Below are 22,587 nucleotides of genomic sequence, written 5' to 3' on the forward strand. Positions count from 1 at the left end.
AATAATGTTATATCTTGGCCCTATGGCTGCACCGTCATCAGGTCACAAATCATAATTTTCTATTGAACAATGTCATCGTTCAATGGCGGGGCTTTTACCCAGCATTCTCGACGATACAGACTGTGCCCCATACTCACTATAGGAAACCCTGGCGCAGGCGCGGTGGTGGGTTGTGACCGGAGCATGCGCACCGCAGGTTGGAACTGGCGCATGTGCAGTTTGGATGCTGCAACCGCAGTGAGGAGGTCATCTGGACTCCGCAATCAGTGAATTACGGCTGATGATAGGGGCGTACCGGAGGCGGCGGAATGGGCGGAGAGGCTTCATAAACACCCAGTGGAGGTCTCGGACCAAGGTTAAGAATCTACCAGTCCCGCATTTAGTCCAAGCGGGGCAACAGCCGCAGAACTGAACCTGATGACAGGCCTGAGTTAACAGCCACCATCTTTACCGGTGTCGATGAGCAGGAGTACGCATGCGCGGTCATCCCAGTCCCTGTCAGCGAGAGGAGAGAATGTTGTGAATTTCTATCCTGGACTGACAGGGATGGGTTTTGGAAACTCCTTTTACAGAGGGTTAGAAGGGAAGGATTTACTTTTAAGTGGTGGAGATTGAGGGTTTGGGAGGTTTTGTCAAAGCTCTGGTCGGGTTGAAGGCACATAAAATCTCCCTCCTTCTTCTCGCCCTGTTTCCCTCACCCTCCTCCCATCGAGGTCAGAGTCTTGAGTAGGTCCAGACTGTCTGGCAGGTTTGCTTCCCTGAAGGACATTAGTGAATCAGATGCGTTTTTACAAGAATGAAGCAGATTTTTCCTCATGCTGTCCCCACAAATTACCAGATACATTCAGCTCAATTTCACAAACTGTGTTGTTTCTGTGAGTTGTCTCTCACTCCCTTTTTTTTGTTTTAAATCAATTTCGCAGGGTATTAGAAGGCGAGGATTTGAATCCGGAAAACCCCAACTAAATATCACATCAGGATCTGGCGGAGTTGCCCAATTTATCAAAACCTGAATATCATCGGAATTTGAAAATGGAAGGAGAAAGCACCGTCCATAGTGAAGAGAAACCGTACACGTGTTCTGTGTGTGGACGAGCCTTCAACCAATCATCCGACCTGTCAGAACATAAATGCAGTCACAATGGGGATAAACCATGGAAATGTGGGGACTGTGGAAAGGGATTCAATTATCCAGTTGAACTGGAAACTCATCGTCGCATTCACACTGGGGAGAGACCATTCACTTGCTCCACGTGTGGGAAAGGATTCACTCTGTCATGCAACCTGTTGGCTCACCAGCGAGTTCATACTGACGAGAGACCTTTTAAATGCCCAGACTGCGGGAAGTGCTATAAAAGTTCTGGGGAACTGATGCGCCATCAACGTGTTCACACTGATGAGAGACCGTTCAGGTGCTCTCACTGTGGGACTGGGTTCAGGCAATTATCTGACCTCACCGTGCACAAACGAGTTCACACTGGAGAGAGTCCGTTCACCTGCATGGAGTGTGGGAAGGGATTCACTCGGTCATCACGCCTGCTGACACACCAACGAGTTCACACTGGGGAGAGACCATTCTCCTGCCCCGAGTGTGGGAAGGGATTCACTAATTCATCCACCCTGCTGAAACACCAGCGAGTTCACACAGGGGAGAGGCCGTTCACCTGCTCCAAGTGTGGGAAGGGATTCACTCAGTCAACTGACCTGCTGGAGCACCAGCGAGTTCATACTGGAGAGAGACCGTTCACCTGCTCTGACTGTGGGAAGAGATTCACTCAGTCATCAACCTTGCTGACACACCAGCGAGTTCACACTGGGGAGAAGCCATTCACCTGCTCCGTGTGTAAGAAGGGGTTTTCTCACTCATCCACCCTGCTGAGACACCAGCGAGTTCACAAGTAACTAATCTGATTGGATTTTGCTGTTAATCCATTTGTCCATTTGGGTCTGTTTCTGATGTTCATGAAGTCCAGCCCAGTTACAGTGATTAATATTCTGGACAAAAGTCAAATCAGCTTTGTGTTAAACACACAGTGTGTTGGATCTTTTAATATTTCTAACTTAAGTTAGTTTCTTTTGAAGGACTCTCCCTCCCCCATGTCTGCCCCATCCTCACCTCCAAAATGAAGGAGGAGCTTTGAGTTCTTTGGGGATATAATAAGCAAGGTGGATATAGGGGAACCAGTAGATGTAGCGTGTTTGGATTTCCGAAAGGCCTTCAATGAACTCTCACATTAAAGGTTATTGTACAAGATGAGAGCTCATGATGTTGGGGGTGATATATTAGCATGGATAGAGGATTGGCTAACTGACAGGAAAGAGTGAGTTGGGATAAATGGGTCATTTTGAGGTTAGCAAACTGTAACTAGTGGAGTGCCACAGGGATCAGTGCTGGGGCCTCAATTATTTCTGATCTATACTAATGACTTGGATAAAGGGACCATATGTATTGTTGCTAAATTTGCTAATGATGTAAAGATAGGTAGGAAGGCAAGTTGTGAGGAGGATACAAAGAGTCTGCAAACAGATATAGATAAGTTAAGTGAATAGGCAGATGGTATATAATGTGGTAAAATGTTAGGTTGTCCACTTTGGCAGGAAGAATAGAAAAGCAGAATATTATTGAAATAGTGAGAGAGACTGCAGAATGCTGCAGCACAGAGGAATCTGGGTGTACTTGTACATGAATCATGTAAAGTTAGCATTCATGTACAGGAAGTCATTAGGAAGGCAAATGGAGTGTTGGCCGTTATTGCAATGAGGATGGAGTATAAAAGTAGGAGAATCTTGCTGCAATTGTACAGGGCATTGGTGAGACTGCATCTAAAGTACTGTGTACAATTTTGGTCTCCTGACTTAAGGAGAGATATACTTGCATCAGAAACAGTTCAGAGAATGTTTACTGGGCTGATTCCCGGGGATGAAGGGGTTGTCTTATGAAGAAAGATTGGGCCTGTATCCATTGGAGTTTAGAAGAATGAGAGGTGATCTTACTGAAACATACAAGATTCTGAGGGGATTTGCAGGGTAGATGCTGAGAATATATTTCCTCTCATGGGGGAATTGATAAGTAAGGGACACTGTTTAAAAATAAGGGGTCTCCCATTTAAGACGGTGATGAGGAGGAATATTTTTCTCTCAGAGGGGCATTAGTCTCTAGAATTCTCTTCCACAGAGAGTATGGAGGCTGAATCATTGAATATTTCAAGACTGAGTTCGACAGATTTTTGACCTACAAGGGAATCAAAGGTTAATGGGATTGGGGACAGACTGGAAAGTGGAGTTAAGACCACAATCAGATCAGCCATGGTGCAGCCTTAATGGGCTGAATGGCCTATCTCTTATGGTCTTGCCTACCTGACCAGTACATTCTTATCTCCCTGCAGTCTCCAGCTTTCTATCTCACTACCAAGCACACATCCATTTGTTTATTGTATCATGCGCAAACTTCTTATTCATGTCCCTACATTTAAGTTTGAATCAGTGATATAAACCAGGAATGATGGACCCAGTACTGAGCCCTGTGAAACCCCACTGCAAACAGCCTTCCAGTCACAAAAAAAAAACACCCATCATGCATCACTTCCTACCATTGAGTCAACTTTGCATCCAACTTGTACCTTGCCCTGGGGTCCCATGAGGTTTTATTTTTCTGCCCAGTCTGTCATGTGGGACCTTGTAGATGTGGAGAGAATGTTTCCATTTGTGGGAGAATCCAAAACTAGGGGCCAGAAATACAAGATAGTTACTGATAAATCCCGTAGGGAAATAAGGAGATATGTGTTTACACAGAGAGCGGTTATAAAGTGAACTCACTACCACAGGAAGTGGTTGTGGCAAAAAGCTGAGATAATTTCAAAGGGAAACTAGACGAGAGAAAACGGAATAAAAAAATAAACTAAAAGACTGAGCTGACGTAGATGGAATGGAAGGTGAAGGTTGTGGAGTGTAATGACCAGCAGTGACTAGTTGGGAAGAATGGACTGTGCCTATTCTGTACATTCTGTGTAAACTCTTTTTACAAGGTATTAGGAGGAGAGGATTTACAGGTGTGAAACTAAAACCAATTATCAAGATCTGACAGAGTCACACGATTCATCAGGGCCTGAATATCACCGGCCTTTGAACATGGAAAGAGAAATGTTTGTCCATGGGAAGAGATTTCAAACATCAGTGACCGGAAAGGCACCGAGACACACACACACCTGAGTGCAAGTGTTCCAGTGTTCCGGTACACAGCCTGAAAACAATCATACCACTCACAGCGAGGAGAAAATGTGCATGTGTTGTGTGTGTGGACGAAGCTTCAACTGATCTTCCAAGTTGGAGAGGCAGAAGGACCATGGAGAAACCATGGAAATGTGGGGACTGTGGGAAGGGATTTAAATGCCAATTGCAGTTGGAAATCCATCGACACACTCATACTGGGGAGAGACCATTCCCCTGCTTCTTGTGTGGCAATGGATTAATTAATTCATCTGACCTTCGGATACACCAGCGAGTTCACACTGGAGAGAGGCCATTCACCTGCTCTACGTGTGGGAGGAATTCACTCAGTCAGCCCACCTCACTTTCGCCAACTGGTTCACACAGATAAGAGACCTTTCAAATGTCCTGACTGTGAGAAGGGCTTTAAAAGTAGGTACCAGTAGCTGACACACCAACAGCAGGGAGAGGCAGTTCACCCGATCCGAGTGTGGGAATGGATTAATTCATCCGACTTTCTGATACACCAGCGATTTCTCACGGGGAGAGGCCATTCGCCTGCTCTGTGTGAGGTAAGAAATTCTCACGATTATCCTGCCTCACTGCACACCAACTGGTTCACACTGATCAGAGGTCTTTTAAATGTTCTGACTGTGAGAAGAGCTTTAAAAGCAGGCATGAATTGCTAGCACACCAACGTACACACACGGGAGAGGCCTTTCACCTGCTCTGAGTGTGGGAAGGGATTCGTCCATTTATCCAACCTCCTGAGACACCAGCGAGTTCACACTGGGGAGAGGTTGTTTACTTGCTCAGGGTGTGGGAAAGGATTCACTCAGTTATCCAACCTGGTGAGACACCAGCGAGTTCACAAGTAACAGCAGGGGTTAGATTCTGCTGTTTTTCCTGCTGTTAATCACACCCAGGACTGAACCATGTTCATTCTGAGAGTTGGTGTTTCTTCTGGTGTTAATAATTGAACTGAAGTTTAGTATTCTGGTTATATATTAAATAAATCAGCTTTGTTTTAAATATATTGTTGTAGATTTTTGTCTCTCCCACCTGAGTGTTTAACATCACCTGGCTGGAGCTCAGAAAGGACAATCTGGGGGAGGATCATACGGCAGGAACAGACCTTCAGCCTGGAAACAGTCCAGGAGCACAATGACCGTCCACATATTGTCCCTGTTGGATAAAATCAAACACAGCGTTTATTCTCCTCAGTATCTGACCTGTTCATTTTGTACAGTTTACACTGATCTCCATGGTAACACAGATATTGTATTTCCTTCCCTCGTTTCCAATTTGCTAATATAAGATTTATTTCTCCCAATCTATTTAGATCATCAAATGGATTTTCCCAGGTAGCCCCCCCCAGACCAACCCCGTTTAACAATGTTTTTAATGTTTTAACGTGACTTCATCTCTCATTGAACAGTTAATGTAACGGGTGGGTTGGTTCTCCCTGGAGGTGTTGTGATGGGCAGCACCATCTTCTCCACTGCCTTAGCAGGGAGGGTGTTAAAGTTTGTTGGAGGTTGTGGAGAAACTGGTCCTAAGTCTGTCGAGTAGCCATGGGGAGTGCCACCCGGGGGGATTCACAATCTGGATTGGTCGACTTGTCATGAGCTGAACCGGGCTGTGACTGGGTGAGTGAACAGGAGTGGAGTGAATGGTCATTAAGACACCAGGCAAGGCAGTGACCCAGTCATTAGCTTTGACCAGATCATCAGCTCCCCTCATGACAGCTTTTTTCAGTGTCTTTTCTCCCGAGTGATTAAAGCTCCCGACCATCCCACTGGACTCTTGGTAATAGGGCATGTGAAAATGTTGTTCCACACCCACAAGATGACAGAGCTGCTGCATTACTTCTGCTGTGAATTGAGAAACATTATCACTCTATCCTTTTCAGAAAGCTCCATCTGGTAAAAATCTGTTCCCGCAAGCTTTTAGCTGTTGCAACTGCACCATTTTTACAGACAGGGAAAGCTTCAATCCACCAGCCAACATACATATAACTATCAAGATATACGAGTCCCCTCCTTTACTGTGGGTTGTGGGCCTGCCTATGTTACCCAGCGACATAATTCAGATGGGTTGTGCCCATTGGGACTTTACATTTCGCAGGGCCAGATTAATTTGGATACAGGTGAGACACAGGTTCAGGCGGTAATGGACATCCTCAGCCATCAAGAGTAATTATGTAACATATTGAGGACTTGAAACAGAGAAACACTCTCCTAATTTGTTTCATAAACAAAATTAATTCTTTTCTAAGCCATCAAGGTGTGGCCTAAATCAAAAACAGAGCCATCCTTGTGATAGAAAACCTCATTGTGTAAGATTAAGATACTTGCTGTGAGGGATGAGGGAAAGTCTTTGCTATGGTGTACGGCCTCTTTGACCACAGTCATATCAGGGTCAGGGTCCTGACAAGTTTTTAAATCAGGTTTAACTGGAGACTGTCGTCCCGGTGCCAATGATTGTGTTTTGAGTGGATCCCAAGGAAATGCCTCTGGAGCAGCTTTCCTGGTGAGTTAGTCGGCCTGGTTATTACCGTTACCCTCTTCGCTAACTCCTGCTGCTGATGTACATTCACCTTACAAATAGCAACTTGTCCCAGTCACTTACCAGTAAGATCCCAAATCATTCGAAATTTGGAGTGGTGGGTGAGTGATTTCCTTTCTGCTGTGGAGAAGCTGTGTTTTTTTTTGCCAGAGATGTAGGTTTTCCCTGAGGGAGTTGCAACCAAAGGATATTTTCAGAATAGTTGGAGATTCCATCAGTAACGGATTGAAGGGCTGTGATCACAATAACCTCAGACTTCTGGGCTAAATATCGCGGTGCGCATTTAATAAAGGTACTATGGCTGTCAAGAAGCAAAGCCACAGCATTCGTCTGATACAGTCCTTGTTTATAAAACCGAGGCCCATCCACATAAACCCCACTGGAGTTTAACAGTGGTGTGGCCTTAATACGTCCATTGGACACTGCCTCTTTCATGTGACAACTATGTGGGGTTCTTTCATACTGCAACATCCGAACCAGTTGGTATTTGTGATATTACAGGATATTAATACCTTTGCTTTTTAACTCCATAATTCATCGACTCTGTCATTCCAGGGATATTCTCTTAACTTGGCCCTTTCTTAATAATGTCACTGTGGTATATGGGGTGTGTAGAATTACTCAGTTAAACTCTACCAGGTACTCTGTGTGCTTAACTCTTATTTGAAGGCAATATACCTGTGGATGCTGAAGATCTGAAATAAAAACAGAAGGTTCTGGAAAAACTCAGCAGTCTGGCAGCATCTGTGGAGAGAGAAACAGAGTTAATGTTTCGGGTGAAATATGAGTCTTCTTTGGAACTGAAGAGAGGTAGAAATGGGATGAGTTTTATGCTGTTAAAAAAATGGTGTCAGGTCGAACAAAAGAGAAGGTCAGGGCGGTTTAGAGGGCGGGAGAGATTAAACAACAAAGATGTAATTGAATGAAAGGTAAAGGGAGTGGTAATGGTTGTGATAAAGAAACAAGACACAGTAAGTTTTAATGTCAGAATAAAGGATGAAAATCTGTCCATTTCAGTTCTGAAGGAGAGTCGTATTAGACTCAAAATGTTAACTCTGTTTGACTCTCCAATGACGCTGCCAGACCTGCTGAGTTTTTCCAGTACTTTCTGTTTTTATTTCAGTGAATCCTTTATATCTGCTAAATACACTGATCTTTCCACAGGGATGGGTGTGTCTAAGAAGCATCCACCTGAAAAGCCTTTTCCATTCACCACTTGCATTACTATAGCAGATATACATTGTTCTGACCTTGCCAGCAGGGCTGTGGAATTAATTGGATGGATCTTCAAAAAAGCGAGCACAGGTGTGATGAGCTGAATTAAATTCTACCTGTGTCATTCTATAAAAGAGTGAACATTCAGTATCAGGGATCGAAACGCAAGGAGAGAGGAAGCAGTAATTTTGAGATTTAACCCAGCCAGGGTCAGCACCTAGAGGGGAGGAGGGAGAGGGGAACCAGTGGAAAAGCTTTAAAAGTTCAGCGTATTCCCACAGGAGAGCAGAAATTTAAATCACATTGAAAAATGGAACATAGCGATGCACAGAATTTATATGTGTTTTTAAATTAATTTATTTCAATTGGGTAACAAAATTATTTTCTATTCTGTATTTCGAATGTCAATGGCGCATGTTACCCAACATTCCGCGCGGATGTGAATGTGCTCTATTCACTCCACAGGATCTCAGTGCGCATGCGCCGTGCTGACCTATACGGAGCATGCGCAGTGCCACTTTGATCGGAGCCCTGCGAGTGTGGGAGAGGCTTTTGGAAATGGGTGAGAGCGGGCGGGCCGGAGGGAGGAATGGAGCCGGGGAGGGGAGTGGAGTGAGGGGAGGCTTCATAAACACTCGATGTAGGCCTCAAGGCCAGAATCGGGGTTTGCAGGTTCCGTGTTTACAGCCCTGGGGCTTTTTTCCTGGGAACAGGCCCAGGTGAACCATTATTAGAGGCTCAGGAAGTTACACAATAGCAGAGAGGTGATTGGGGAGGGCGGCGGGGAGCAGAGCGCACGCGCGGCGATCTCGGTGACGTAACGTAATGGGCGCGGCTTCAGGGTCCCGGTGACCAGGAGAAAAAAACATTGGCGCGTTGATTTTATTCCCACTCTGCAAACAGGAGCTGGTGACAGGCCGGGATGAACGTGCACCATCTTTAGAGGGGCAATGTGCTGCAGGGCGCATGTGCGAGCATCTTAATACTATAAGAATAAGAATATCAGAATTAGAAGCACGAGTGGGCCATTCTGCCAATCGAGCATGCTTGGCAATTCAAAAAGATCGTGGCTGATCTGATTGTTCCCTTAACTCCACTTTCCTGCTTGCCCCCCGCGCCCCCCCCCGGACTCCCTTGTACATCAAAAACTCAGCCTTGACTATATCTAAAATATTCCGTAGCCTACACTCCTCCCGGGGAAGACAGTTCCACAGAGTAATAAACCTGAGAGAAAAGATTTATCCTCACTTCAGTCTTAAATTGGACCTCCCTTATTTTTAAACCTAGTTCGAGGTTCCACATCAGGGAAAACATCCTTCAGCATCCACCCTGTCAAGCACCCTCAGAATCTTATATGTTTCAGTAAGATCACCTCTCATTATTCAAAACTCCAATGAGTACGGGCCCAACGTGCTCAACGTTTCCTCATAAAATAAACCCCCTAATCCCAGAGAAACTCTAAAGCTGAGAGAACCTTCTCTGAACTGCTTCTAATGCAAATATGTCCCTGCTTAACTAATCCTGGGCCAGGCAGCAGGAGGAGAGAATGTTGTGAACTTGTGTCCTGGACTGACAGGGATGGATTTTGGAAACTCCTTTTACAGGGTGTTAGAAGGACAGGATTTACACACAGCAAACTCAAATCAACAGAAAAGTTGTCTCCACTGAAAGTCAAACCTTGACTGAATATTATGACATTTATAATCTCCTGTGCAGGGAGTTAGAAAATATGAACAACAGAGGGCACTGGTGAGAAGTGACTGAAGCATTCTGGGAGAAGTCACCGCAGCCACCTCGACTCAGGAGGGAATCGAGGAGGACCCACTGTCAAAGAACGGAATAGACCCAAACATTACATTGCTGTAGTGTTTCCATCCATCCCTCCTCCTCAAACCTAAAAAAAAAGAGAGAGAGGAAGAGGCAGTGCCTTCAGGAGTACACCAGACCTGTGAGGGACACTCTTCTGAAAGTGGATTTTAAAGAAAAAGCAGCTGATTGGTGAGTAAATCCTGGGAGCAGACTCGGAGGGAGGAGCACCGGAGTGGTGACTTCGGGGCAGAGGAACTGAAGCCAAAACTGAAAAAGTGACATCACAGGAAATCTGTGACCTGATTGGTTGGTAGAAAATCTGCACCAAATTTGAAAAAAAAACACTGCAAAGCCAATTAATAAATTAATTAACTAAATCGAGATGGCTGGGCAGGTGATGTGCTGTAGCTGTATGATGTGGGAGCTGGCAGATCCCATTGCGAGCCGCAGTTAGCACATCTGCAACTGGAGGAATTCCGGCTCAGAATTGATGAGCTGGAATCCGAGCTCTGGACGCTGCGGCACATCCGGGAGGGGGAGAGTTACCTGGACGCTTTGTTTCAGGAGGCGGTCACACCCGGTAGGTTAAGTACCTCAAGCTCGGTCAGTGGTCAGGGTCAGCAGGGTGTGACTGCAGGTGAGGCAGGTAGAGGGATCCTGTGTTCAGGAACAGAGGAGCCTCAGCTCTTGACCTTGTCCAACAAGTACGAGGTACTTGCTCCCTGTGTGGATGAGGAACAGGGCTGTAGGGAGGATGAGCCAGCTGACCACGGCACCGTGGCACAGGAGGCCATTCAAGAGGGGGGAGCAAAAAGACAAGTGGTAGTTGTAGGGGATTCTATAATTAGGGGAATTGACAGCATCCTTTGTAAGCAGGATCGAGAGTCCCGCATGGTATGTTACCTGCCCGGTGCCAGGGTGAGGGACATCTCTGACCGGCTTGAAAGGATATTGGAGAGGGAGGGGGAGGATCCAGTTGTTGTGGTCCACGTCGGGACAAATAACATAGGTAAGACTAGGAAAAAGGACCTGTTTGGGGATTATCAGGAACTAGGAACTAAATTAAAGAACAGGTCCTCAAGGGTTATAATCTCCGGATTACTACCCGAGCCACGTGCAAATTGGCATAGGGACGTGAGAATAAGGGAAGTAAACACGTGGCTAAAGGAGTGGTGCGGGAAAGAGGGGTTCCATTTCATGGGGCACTGGCATCAGTATTGGAACAGGAGGGATCTGTACCATTAGGAGGGTCTCCACCTGAACCGATCTGGGACCAATGTTCCAGCGAAAAGGGTAAATAGGGTGGTCAACAGGACTTTAAACTAGAAAGGGGGGGTGGAGGGAAGGGTAAAACTCCAAGAAGTATGACTAATGGGAAACAAAGCAGCAGGTTAGCATGTGGTGGTGGATTCAACTTCATGGAAAATTATGAAAAAACTGAAAAGAAATGAGAGCCCAGGAGAGGCTATTAAATTCTCCAGAACACAAAATAGGACAGAGTGTTTGGAAAGGGCTAGGAATCTAACTTCAAGCACATCAGATAAAGGGACAACAATGAGAAAGGGGACAGGAAATACAGGACTGAAGGTGTTGTATCTGAATGCACGCAGTATACGAAATAAGGTAAATGAGCTTGTGGTGCAGATTGAAATTGGCAGGTATGATGTAGTGGGCATCACGGAGACATGGCTGCAAGGGGATCAGGACTGTGAGCTAAATATCCAAGGATAGACATCCTATCAAAAAGATAGGCAGGTTGGCAGAGGGGGTGGGGTTGCTTTGTTAGTAAGAAATGAAGTTAAATCGATAGCAAGAAACGACGTAGGGTCAGGTGTAGAATCTGTGCGGGTAGAGTTGAGGAATCGCAAAGGTAAAAAAACCATAATGGGAGTTATGTACAAGCCTCCGAACAGTAGTCAGGTTGTGGGGCACAAGATACACCAGGAGATAGAAAAGGCATGTAAGAAAGGCAAGGTTACAGTGATCATGGGGGATTTCAATATGCAGGTAGACTGGGAAAATCAGGTTGGTAGTGAATCCCAAGAAAAGGAATTTGTGGAATGACTGCGAGACGGCTTTTTGGAGCAGCTTGTGGTGGAGCCCACTAGGGAACAGGCAATTCTAGATTTAGTGATGTGTAATGAGGCAGAATTGATAAGGGAGCTTAAGGTGAAGGAACCCTTAGGAGGAAGTGACCATAATATGATAGAATTTACCCTGCAATTTGAGAGGAAAAAACTGGAATCAAATGTAACATTATTACAGTTGAATAAAGGCAACTACAGAGGCATGAGGGAGGAGCTGGCCAGAATTGACTGGGAGATGAGCCTAGCAGGAAAGACAGTGGAACAGCAATGGCAGGAGTTTCTGGGTGTAATTTGGGAGACACAGCAAAAATTCATCCCTAGGAAGAAGAAGCATACTAAAGGGAGGACGAGGCAACCATGGCTGACAAGGGAAGTCAGGGACAGCATAAAAGCTAAAGAGAAAGCAAACAATGCGGCGAAGAGCAATGATAAACCAGGGGATTGGGAAGCCTACAAAGACCAACAGAGGACAACTAAAAAAGAAATAAGGAGGGAGAAGATTAAATATGAGGGTAAACTAGCCAGTAATATAAAAGAATATTGCAAGAGTTTTTTTAGATATATAAAGGGTGAGAGGAAAAAGTGGACATTGGGCCGCTGGAAAATGACGCTGGAGAAGTAGTAGTGGGGAACAAAGAAATGGCGGAGGAACTGAATAAGTACTTTGCGTCAGTCTTCATGGTGGAAGACACAAGTAACATCCCCAAAGTTCAAGAGAGTCGGGGGGCAGAGGTGAGTATGGTGGCCATTACAAAGGAGAAGCTGCTAGGAAAACTGAAAGGTCTGAAGGTGGATAAATTACCTGGACCAGATGGATTACACCCCAGAGTTCTGAAGGAGATAGCTGAAGAGATAGTGGAGACGTTAGTGGTGACCTTTCAGGAATCACTGGAGTCAGGGAGGGTCCCAGAGGACTGGAAAATCGCTAATGTAACCCCCCTGTTTAAGAAGGGAGTGAGGCAAAAGACGGAAAATTACAGGCTGACAACCTGACCTCGGTCGTTGGTAAGATTTTAGAGTCCATTATTAAGGATGAGATTTCAGAATACTTGGAAGTGCATGGTAAAATAGGGCAAAGTCAGCATGGTTTCATCAAGGGGAGGTCATGTCTGACAAATCTGTTAGAATTCTTTGAGGAGGTAACGAGTAGGTTAGACAAAGGAGAGCCAATGGATGTTATCTACTTGGACTTCCAGAAGGCCTTTGACAAGGCGCCGCACAGGAGGCTGCTCAGTAAGATAAGAGCCCATGGTGTTAGAGGCAAAGTACTAGCATGGATAGAAGATTGGCTGTCTGGCAGGAGGCAGAGAGTGGGGATAAGGGGGTCCTTCTCAGGATGGCGGCCGGTGACTAGTGGAGTTCCGCAGGGGTCAGTGTTGGGACCACAACTTTTCACTTTATACATTAATGATCTAGATGAAGGAACTGAGGGCATCCTGGCTAAGTTTGCAGATGGTACAAAGAGGGACAGGTAGTATTGAGGAGGTGGGGAGGCTGCAGAAGGATTTGGACAGGTTAGGAGAATGGGCAAAGAAGTGGCAGATGGAATACAACGTGGGGAAGTGTGAGGTCATGCACCTTGGTAGGAAGAATAGAGGCATAGACTATTTTCTAAATGGAGAGAGAATTCAGAAATCTGGAGTGCAAAGGGACTTGGGAGTCCTAGTCCAGGATTCTCTTAAGGTTAACTTGCAGGTTGAGTCGGTAGTTAGGAAGGCAAATGCAATGTTGGCATTTATTTCGAGAGGACTAGAATATAAAAGCAGGGATGTGCTGCTGAAGCTTTATAAGGCTCTGGTCAGACCATATTTAGAATATTGTGAGCAATTTTGGGCCCCGTATCTCAGGAAGGATGTGCTGGCCCTGGAGAGGGTCCAGAGGAGGTTCACGAGAATGATCCCAGGAATGAAAGGCTTAACATATGAGCAACGTTTGAGGACTCTGGGTCTATACTCGATGGAGTTTAGAAGGAAGGGGGATCTGATTGAAACTTACAGAATACTGAAAGGCCTGGACAGAGTGGACGTGGGGAAGATGTTTCCATTAGTAGGAGAGACTAGGACCCGAGGGCACAGCCTTAGAGTAAAGGGAAGACCTTTTAGAACAGAGATGAGGATAAACTTCTTTAGCCAGAGAGTGGTGAATCTATGGAATTCATTGCCACAGAAGGCTGTGGAGGCCAGGTCATTGAGTGTATTTAAGACCGAGATAGATAGGTTCTTGATTGGTAAGGGGATCAAAGGTTATGGGGAGAAGGCGGGAGAATGGGGTTGAGAAACTTATCAGCCATGATTGAATGACATTCGATGAGCCGAATGGCCTAATTTCTGCTCCTATGTCTTATGGTCTTATGAAGATTGCCAGATTTTTCTCTGACTCTTGTTTCTGATATCTTTCCAGCTGCAGACTCCAGCAGGAGATTTTAAATTTGGAAACAGTGAAATTGTTTCAGAGGTATGTATTATTGAGCATTCATCTACCATTTAGAGCTCTTAGTGCTGTGCTCTGATTCCATAGCTTTGGGGCTGGTGTGGATCCTTTACTGTGGATCTGAATTGCTGTTTCACCTCTGCCACTGCCATTGTCTAACTTCCTCTGCCTCTAATAATGGGTGTATTTTAACCATATTTGGTATTTTACTGTTATTTCTGCCAACCGCGTCTACATGAGGTCTCCACTGCTGCCCAACTCCCATCAACACATCTCTGATTTACCAGCTTTATCTTCCCGTGGTCAGGAATTGTTTTTCCTGCACTAGAGGTCATTTCTCTCCCACTTCTGAGCTTATTTTGACCGTCAAATTCTGCTTCATTTGTATTCCCTGTAATTCATTCTTTACACCCTGAAATATTGACCGCTTTTCTCTCTCCACAGTTACTACCTGACCTGCTGAATATTTTGAACATTTTCTCTTTATATTTCATATTTCTAGCAGCTGCAATATTTTGTTATTATGTTATTTCATGCATCGCTCACAGAACTGAATTTAGAAACACAGACGGACCGATTAAGAGCTGGTTTCTATCGGGCTGTGTGTTGGTTGCAGCAGTTGGTCTCTAGCCTCCAGTGTTGGTCCTTTTTCATCAAGTCATAGAATCATTGAATGATGACAATACAGGTGGAGGCTATTTAAACTGTCATGCCCATGCAAGAGCAAATCAACTAGTAGCAGTCTGCTGCATTTTCCTTGTAGCTGAGGATTTTTTTTTCTCTCCATGGCCTTATCCAATTCTGTTCTGAAAGCCTTTGTTGCCTCAGTTTGAGCTGGAGTGGAGATGGAGGAGAAGCTGCTGGGTTTAACCCCAAGGACTTTGGAACCCAGTTGGACCCAGCAATTTCCAATGTGAAATTGTCGAGAGAGGTAGATTCCAGGAGAGATCAGGTTGCTAAACAGACACTGTCCATACAATGTAAAGGGATATTGTTTTAGGAACAAATATTTCTGTGGATGCTTTTAATCTATTTTACACAAACATATTTAAAAATTTATTCTTGGGATTTGGGTGTCATTAACAAGACCTGTAGCATATATTGCCAATCCCCAGTTACCTGTGGGCAAGATGATGTTTGACCTTCTTGAACCGCTGCAGTCCATGTGGTGAAGATGCTCCCACAATGATGTTAGGTAAGAAGTTACAAGTTATTCACCCAGCAATGGTGAAGGAATGGTGATATATGTCCAAATCAGCAACAATAATTTATATTTATATAGCACCTTTAATGTATTAAATGTTCCAAGGCATTTCACAGAAATGTTATAAAGCAACATTTGACACCGAGCCTCACAAAGAGATATGAGGGCAGGTGAACAAAAGCTTGGTCAAAGAGGTAGGTTTTAAGGATTATCCTAAAATAGGAAAGCGAAGTAGTGAGCAAGAGAGATTTAATGAGGAATATCCAGAAGGAACTGCAAGAACAGCCACTGAAGGTAGAATGATCCATATTGGCCGGAATTAGAAGAGAGCAGATATCTTGGAGGGTTGTGTGTTTGGAGGAGATTACAGAGAAAGGGTGGGGCACGACCAGGGAGGAAAACAAGGATGAGAATTTTCAAATTTAGGTGCTTCTTAAACGGGAGCCTTTGTAGGTCAGTAAGCACAGGGAGTTTGGGTGTCTTGGTGTGATCAGGCACACGGGCAGCAGAGTCTGGAACAACCTCAATATTACTGGGAAGTTGAATGTGAGAGGCCAGCAACAGTGCTGTAAGTCCAGAAATAACAGAGATAAGGATGATCACAGCCACAGAAGGATTTGAAAACAAGGACGACAGTTTTAAAATTTTGGTGCTTCTTAAACAGGAGCCTTTATAGGTCAGTGAGCACAGGGGGTATGGGTGAACAAAACTTACTGCAAGTAAACACACAGGCAGCAGAGTGTTGTATCACCTCAAGATTACAGGGAGGGTGAATGTGGGGGGCCAGCCTGGGGTCTGATAGGATAGTTAAGTCTTGAGTAAATAAAACAATGGATGAGTGTTTCAGAAGCAAATGATCTGAGACGAGGGTGGAGTCGGGCAATGTTGCTGAGGTGGAAATTGGTGGTCTTGATGATGATGTGGATATGTGGTCAGAAGCTCATCTCAGGATCAAATACTACACCAAAGTTATGAAGAGTCTGGTTCTGCCTCATACAGTTGCCGGGGAGAGGGATGGAGTTGGTGGTTAGGGAGTGGAGTTTGTAGCAGGGACTGAGGACAATGGCTTTGGTCTTCCCGATATTTAAATGGGAGGAAATTTCTGTTCATTCGATCAAGGTGATGTGTGACTTGGAGGGGATCTTGAAGTTGATGATGTTCACATACACCTGCCGCCAGTTCTGGCCAAGTTGTAGACATATAAAATCCCTCTCCTTCACCCCCTGCCTCTCTTGCCCCTCTCATGTTCTGTCCTCCTGTGGAGGCTAGAGTCTTGTGAGACCCAGACCGGGTGGCAGGTTCCCTTTCCTGAAGGACATTAGTGAATCAGTTGGTTTTTTACAACATTCCAGCAGTTTTCATGGCCACTTTTCCCTGGTGTCAGCCCCACAAATTACCGGATTCATTCAGCTCAATTTCACAGCCTGTCTTTGTGTTTTACTGATTTCACTCTCACTCCCTTTTTATCTGTTTTAAATCAATTTAACAGGATATTAGAAGTGGAGGATTTGCAGTTGAGAAACTCAAACCAAACATCACAAGAGGATCTGACGGAGTCGTCCAATTTATTGTAACCTGAATATCATCGGATTTTAAACATGGAAGGAAAAAGTACCATCCACAATAGGGAGAAACCATGGAAATGTGAGGACTGTGGGAAGGGATTCAGTTACCAGTCTAAGCTGGAAACTCATCGACGCACTCACACTGGGGAGCGGCCGTTCACCTGCTCTGAATGTGGGAAGGGATTCACTCAGTCGTCCACGCTGCTGACACACCAGCGAGTTCACACTGGGGAGAGGCCATTCACCTGCTCCAAGTGTGGGAAGGGATTCATTAATTCAACCAACTTGCTGACACACCAGCGAGTTCACACTGGGGAGAGGTTGTTCAGCTGCTCTGAATGTGAGAAGCGATTCACTCGGTCAGCTGACCTGCTGACACACCAGCGAGTTCACACTGGGGAGAGGCCATTCACCTGCTCTGAATGTGGGAAGGGATTCATTCTGTCATCTGACCTGCTGACACACCAACGAATTCACACTGGGGAGAGGCCATTCACCTGCTGCATGTGTGGGAAGGGATTCATAAGATCATCCCATCTACTGAGACACCAGCAAGTTCACACTGATGAGAGACCTTTTAAATGCTCAGACTGTGACAAGTGCTATAAAAGTTCTGGGGACCTGATGTCCCACCAACGTGTTCACACTGAAGAGAGACCATTCAGGTGTTCTCACTGTGGGACTGGGTTCAGGCGATCAACTGACCTCATTGCACACCAGCGCATTCATACTGGGGAGAGGCCTTTCATCTGCTCAAAGTGTGGGAAGGGATTCACTCAGTCATCCAACCTGCTGAGACACCAGCAAGTTCACAATGGGAAGAGACCATTCACCTTGTCCTTGTGTGGAAATGGATTCAGACAGCCACCTTTCTAACACCCCATCAAGTTCTCACTGAGTGACAGAAGGGATTCACTCAGCCATCCTATTCGCTGAAACAACAGCAAGTTCACAGTGTGAAGGGACATTTAAATGCCCATATCATGGGAAATCCTACAAAGGTTCCCGGGAAGTGATATCCAATCAAAATGTTCACATCGCCAGGAACTGTTCAGGTGCTCTCACTTTAGAACTGGGTTTGGGAGATCATCTCAACTCACCGTACACCATCAACTAGTGAGTTCATAGTGGGGAAAGGTCAAACCCCTGCTGTGGGAAGGGATTCGCTCATTTATCCCACCTGCTAGTCACTAGTGACTTCACAAGTAACTACGGTAATTGAATTTTGCTGTTAATCACATCCAGGACTGAACCATGTTCATTGAGATCTGTTGATGCTGATGTTCATCAACACCAGCCCTGTTATGGGTGTTAATATTGAGGATAAATGTCAAATAAATCTGCACTGCATTAAATGGAGTGTCAATTCTTTTTAATATCTCTAACTCACGTTAGTTCCTTTTGAAGTGCTCTCACTCTCCCCTGTCTCCTCCATCCTCAGCTCCAACAACAAGTATGAGGAGCTCATTGAGCTTCTTTGTCACTAAGATTGAGACATTCTGATCAATTGCTCTGCTGCTTCTCTCCCTCCCACTATCCCACTGGGCCATACTGCCTCTAAAGTTCTCCCTTTCCCGAGCCCTGAACCTTCATCTTTCTCTAGTTTCCCTCCCATTTCCTCTTTTGCCCCCCCAGGGATAATCTTGTCCATGAGAACTACTCCTGCTCCATCAACCCTATTCCCTCAAAACTCCTGACCACCCAACTTCTCCATGTATGCTGACTTTGTTAATGGTTCTCTCTCTTTAATTACTGCTCCTTTCCTTCAATCTGCCATCATCACCCCCTCCTCAATAAAAACAATCCTTCACCTCAGTCGTTGCAAACTACTGCCCCTTCGCACCACCTTTTCCTCTTCAAGGTCTTTCTTACCTCCCAAATCCATGCCCCTCTTTCCTAGAACTCAACCTTTGAATCCCTCCAATAAGATTTCTGTCTCTGCCACAGTCTCCAAACAACCCTAATTAAAGTCACAAAGTACATCTTATTTGAGTGTGACAAAGGTAAACTACCCATCATTGTCCTTCCTGGCCTGCCTGCAGTCTCTAGCATCATTGATCAAACCATCCTCCTGCAATGTCTCTGCACTGTTGTCCAGCTGGAAGGGACTCCACACTCCTGATTCCTTTCTTATCTATCTAATTATCGTCAGAGGATAACCTGTAGAAACTGTGATTGTTTGAGTTATATTTTTGCACACTCGCTCACTTAGTAAGTGCTCAGGTGTCACTGAACTTTGACCAAATGTTCCGTTATCACGCTCACAGTGACTGCATCTTGCAAATCAAGTCTCTCTAATTACACCAGCCCTTCTGGATAAAATCCAAAGAGAAGAGTAAAAATTTACAGTCCACCGCGCTAGCTCTTAGTGGTAAAAAAAAATCAGATACTTCCCGTTAAAATGCAAAGCATTACTGACCAGCTGTCATATTTATTGAAACAGAAGCATTGCCAAGATTGGCTAACAGATCCATTGTTGGAAGATGTGGATTGGGAGATGGATTTTGGCCTTTCTTATTTTGCAATCCTTATGTGATCAGAATCTCCTCCTCACTTCCCCAGATGCAGACAAAGAAAAACTAAGACTTGGTCTCCAATGGCGGCTGCGTCACCCACAATCCCATGCGTCTCAGAAACCACTCTATCTGCCGCGGCTTGGCAGGCAGTTACGCGCATGCTTGGAGATCCTAAACAAAAACAAAAATACGAAATTTGGAACAAAAACAAAAATACCTGGAAAACTCAGCAGGTCTGAGCATCTACGAAGAGGAACACAGTTAACGTTTCGAGTCCGAATGACCCTTCAATGGAGCTAAGTAAAAATAGAAAAGAGGTGAAATATAAGCAAGTTTAAGGGGGGGTGGGACAAACAGAGCTGGATAGAGGGCCAGTGATAGTTGGAGATAACCAAAAGATGTCACAGACAAAAGGACAAAAGGGTGTTGAAGGTGGTGATATTATCTGAGGAATGTGCTAATTAAGGGTAGAAAGCAGGACGAGGAAGGTATAAACCCTGACATTGTCATCAAACCCGCTGACAAGGGTGGTGCTATTGTTGTCTGGCGCACTGACCTCTACCTCGCAGAGGCTGAGCATCAACTCGCAGACACTTCTTCCTACCTCCCCCTGGACCATGACCCCACCACTGAACATCAAGCTATTGTTTCCAGGACTGTTACTGACCTCATCTCCTCTGGAGATCTTCCTTCCACAGCTTACAACCTGATAGTCTCCCAACCTCGGACGGCCCGCTTCTACCTCCTACCCAAAATCCACAAACAGGACTGACCCGGCAGACCGATCGTGTCAGCCAGTTCCTGCCCCACGGAACTCATTTCTTGCTATCTTAACTCCATTCTCTCTCCCCTTGTCCAGTCCCTTCCCACCGACATCCGTGATTCCTCTGACACCCGACATCATATCAAAAATTTCCAGTTCCCTGGCCCCAACCGGCTCCTCTTCACCATGGACGTCCAATCCCTCTACACCTCCATCCCCCACCGGGATGGTCTGATGGCTCTCCGCTTCTTCCTCGAACAGAGGCCCGAACAATCCCCATCCACCACTACCCTCCTCTGTCTGGCTGAACTTGTTCTCACACTGAACAATTTCTCCTTAAACTCCTCTCATTTCCTCCAAATAAAAGGTGTACCTGCATGGGCCCCAGCTATGCCTGTCTCTTTATGGGGTATGTGGAACATTCCTTGTTCCAGTCCTACTCCGGCCCCCTCCCACAACTCTTTCTCCGGTACATCGATGATTACTTCAGGACTGCTTCATGCTCTCGTCTGGACCTGGAAAAATTTTATTAATTTTGCTTCCAATTTCCACCCCTGCATCGTTTTCACATGGTCCATCTCTGACACTTCCCTTCCCTTCTTTGACCTTTCTGTCTCAATTTCTGGTGATAGACTGTCCACCAATATCTATTACAAGCCTACCGACTCCCACAGCTACCTCGACTACAGCTCCTCACACCCTGCTTCCTGTAGGGATTCCATCCCATTCTCTCAGTTCCTTCGCCTCCGTCGCATCTGTTCTGATGATGCCACTTTCAAAAACAGTTCCTCTGACATGTCCTCCTTCCCTAACCAAGGTTTTCCACCCACGGTGGTTGACAGGGCCCTTAACCGTGTCCGGCCCAACTCCCGCGCATCCGCCCTCACACCTTCTTCTCCCTCCCAGAAACATGATAGGGTCCCCGTTGTCCTCACTTATCACCCCACCAGCCTCCGCATTCAAAGGATCATCCTCCGCCATTTCCACCTACTCCAGCATGATGCCACCACCAAACACATCTTCCCTTCACCCACCTGGCGGCATTCCGCGGGATCGTTCCCTCCGGGACACCCTGGTCCACTCCTCCATCACCCTCTACAACTCAACCCCCTCCCACGGCACCTTCCCATGCAACCGCAGAAGGTGCAACGCCCGCCCCTTTACTTCCCCTCTCCTTACCGTCCAAGGGCCCAAACACTCCTTTCAAGTGAAGCAGCATTTCACTTGCACTTCCCTCAATTTAGCCTACTGCAGTCGTTGTTCCCAATGCAGTTTCCTCTACATTGGAGAGACCAAACGCAGACTGGGTGACCGCTTTGCAGAACACCTTCGGACTGTCCGCAAGCATTACCCAGACCTCCGTGTCACTTGCCATTTCAACACTCCACCCTGCTCTCATGCCCACATGTCCATCCTTTGCTTGCTGCATTGTTCCAGTGAAGCTCAATGCAAACTGGAGGAACAGCACCTCATCTTCCGACTAGGCACTTTACAGCCTACCGGACTGAATATTGAGTTCAACAATTTTAGATCATGAACTCTTTCCTCCATCCCCACCCCCTTTCCGATTTCCCCCCCCCCCCCACCCTTTTTTTTCCAATAATTTATATAGATTTTTCTTTTCCCACCTACTTCCATTATTTTTAAATGTATTTCCATCCTTTGTTTTATCTCTACCTTTTTGCCTATTTCGATTCCTTCACCCCACCCCCACTAGGGCTATCTGTACCTTGTTTGTCCTGCTTTCTACCTTTAATTAGCACATTCCTCAGATAATATCACCACCTTCAACACCTCTTTGTCCTTTTGTCTGTGACATCTTTTGGTTATCTCCACCTATCACTGGCCCTCTATCCAGCTCTAACCTCCCCCCCACCCCACCCCACCCCACCCCCTCCCCCTTAAACCAGCTTATATTTCACCTCTTTTCTATTTTTACTTCGTTCTGTTGAAGGGTCATTCGGACTCGAAACATTAACTGTATTCCTCTCTGCAGATTCTGTCAGACCTGCTGAGGAGAGAGAATCTGGAGAAGAGAAAAGAATAAGTCGGAGACTGGACACTGAATCTGGAACAATGAGCAGAGAGGGAGAGGAGTGTGTGGGACAGAGATTTACAGATTTGTGGGAATGAAAAGGGGGGAAATGTTCCATAGAAACTAGAATTGTTTGTTCTGAATTTCTATACTGTATTTACAGTGATAACTTCTGTAAACTCCATTTAC

General features: G+C 45.7%; 2 protein-coding genes across 2 annotated transcripts in view; one reads left to right on the forward strand and one right to left on the reverse strand.

The window, feature by feature from the left end:
• The first annotated feature begins 280 nt into the window (after positions 1-280).
• On the forward strand, positions 281-18,439 carry LOC144697895 (uncharacterized). The gene is made up of 4 exons (XM_078569858.1): positions 281-355; positions 979-1,896; positions 4,896-5,023; positions 17,111-18,439. The coding sequence occupies exons 1-4, from the start codon at positions 281-283 to the stop codon at positions 17,958-17,960; spliced, it is 1,971 nt and encodes a 656-aa protein (XP_078425984.1). The 3' UTR covers positions 17,961-18,439.
• LOC144697896 (uncharacterized) overlaps positions 17,214-22,587 on the reverse strand; it is a 38,574-nt gene continuing 33,200 nt past the window's right edge. The window contains exon 4 of the mRNA XM_078569859.1: positions 17,214-17,329. The gene's annotated coding sequence lies outside the window, so the exon portion shown is untranslated. The remainder of the gene's footprint in view (positions 17,330-22,587) is intronic.

The sequence above is a fragment of the Cetorhinus maximus genome, chromosome 23, assembly GCF_964194155.1.
Source record: "Cetorhinus maximus chromosome 23, sCetMax3.hap1.1, whole genome shotgun sequence".
Taxonomy (NCBI): domain Eukaryota; kingdom Metazoa; phylum Chordata; class Chondrichthyes; order Lamniformes; family Cetorhinidae; genus Cetorhinus; species Cetorhinus maximus.

What these genes read in the sequence shown, in the direction of transcription:
- LOC144697895 (XM_078569858.1), top strand. Translation starts at nt 281, where the DNA reads ATGATAGGGGCGTACCGGAGGCGGCGGAATGGGCGGAGAGGCTTCATA. An exon ending in AGTGGAGGTCTCGGACCAAG is followed by an intron (nt 356 to 978) that starts GTTAAGAATCTA and finishes ATATCACATCAG; the next exon opens with GATCTGGCGGAGTTGCCCAA. An exon ending in AGGTTGTTTACTTGCTCAGG is followed by an intron (nt 5,024 to 17,110) that starts GTGTGGGAAAGG and finishes ATATCATCGGAT; the next exon opens with TTTAAACATGGAAGGAAAAA.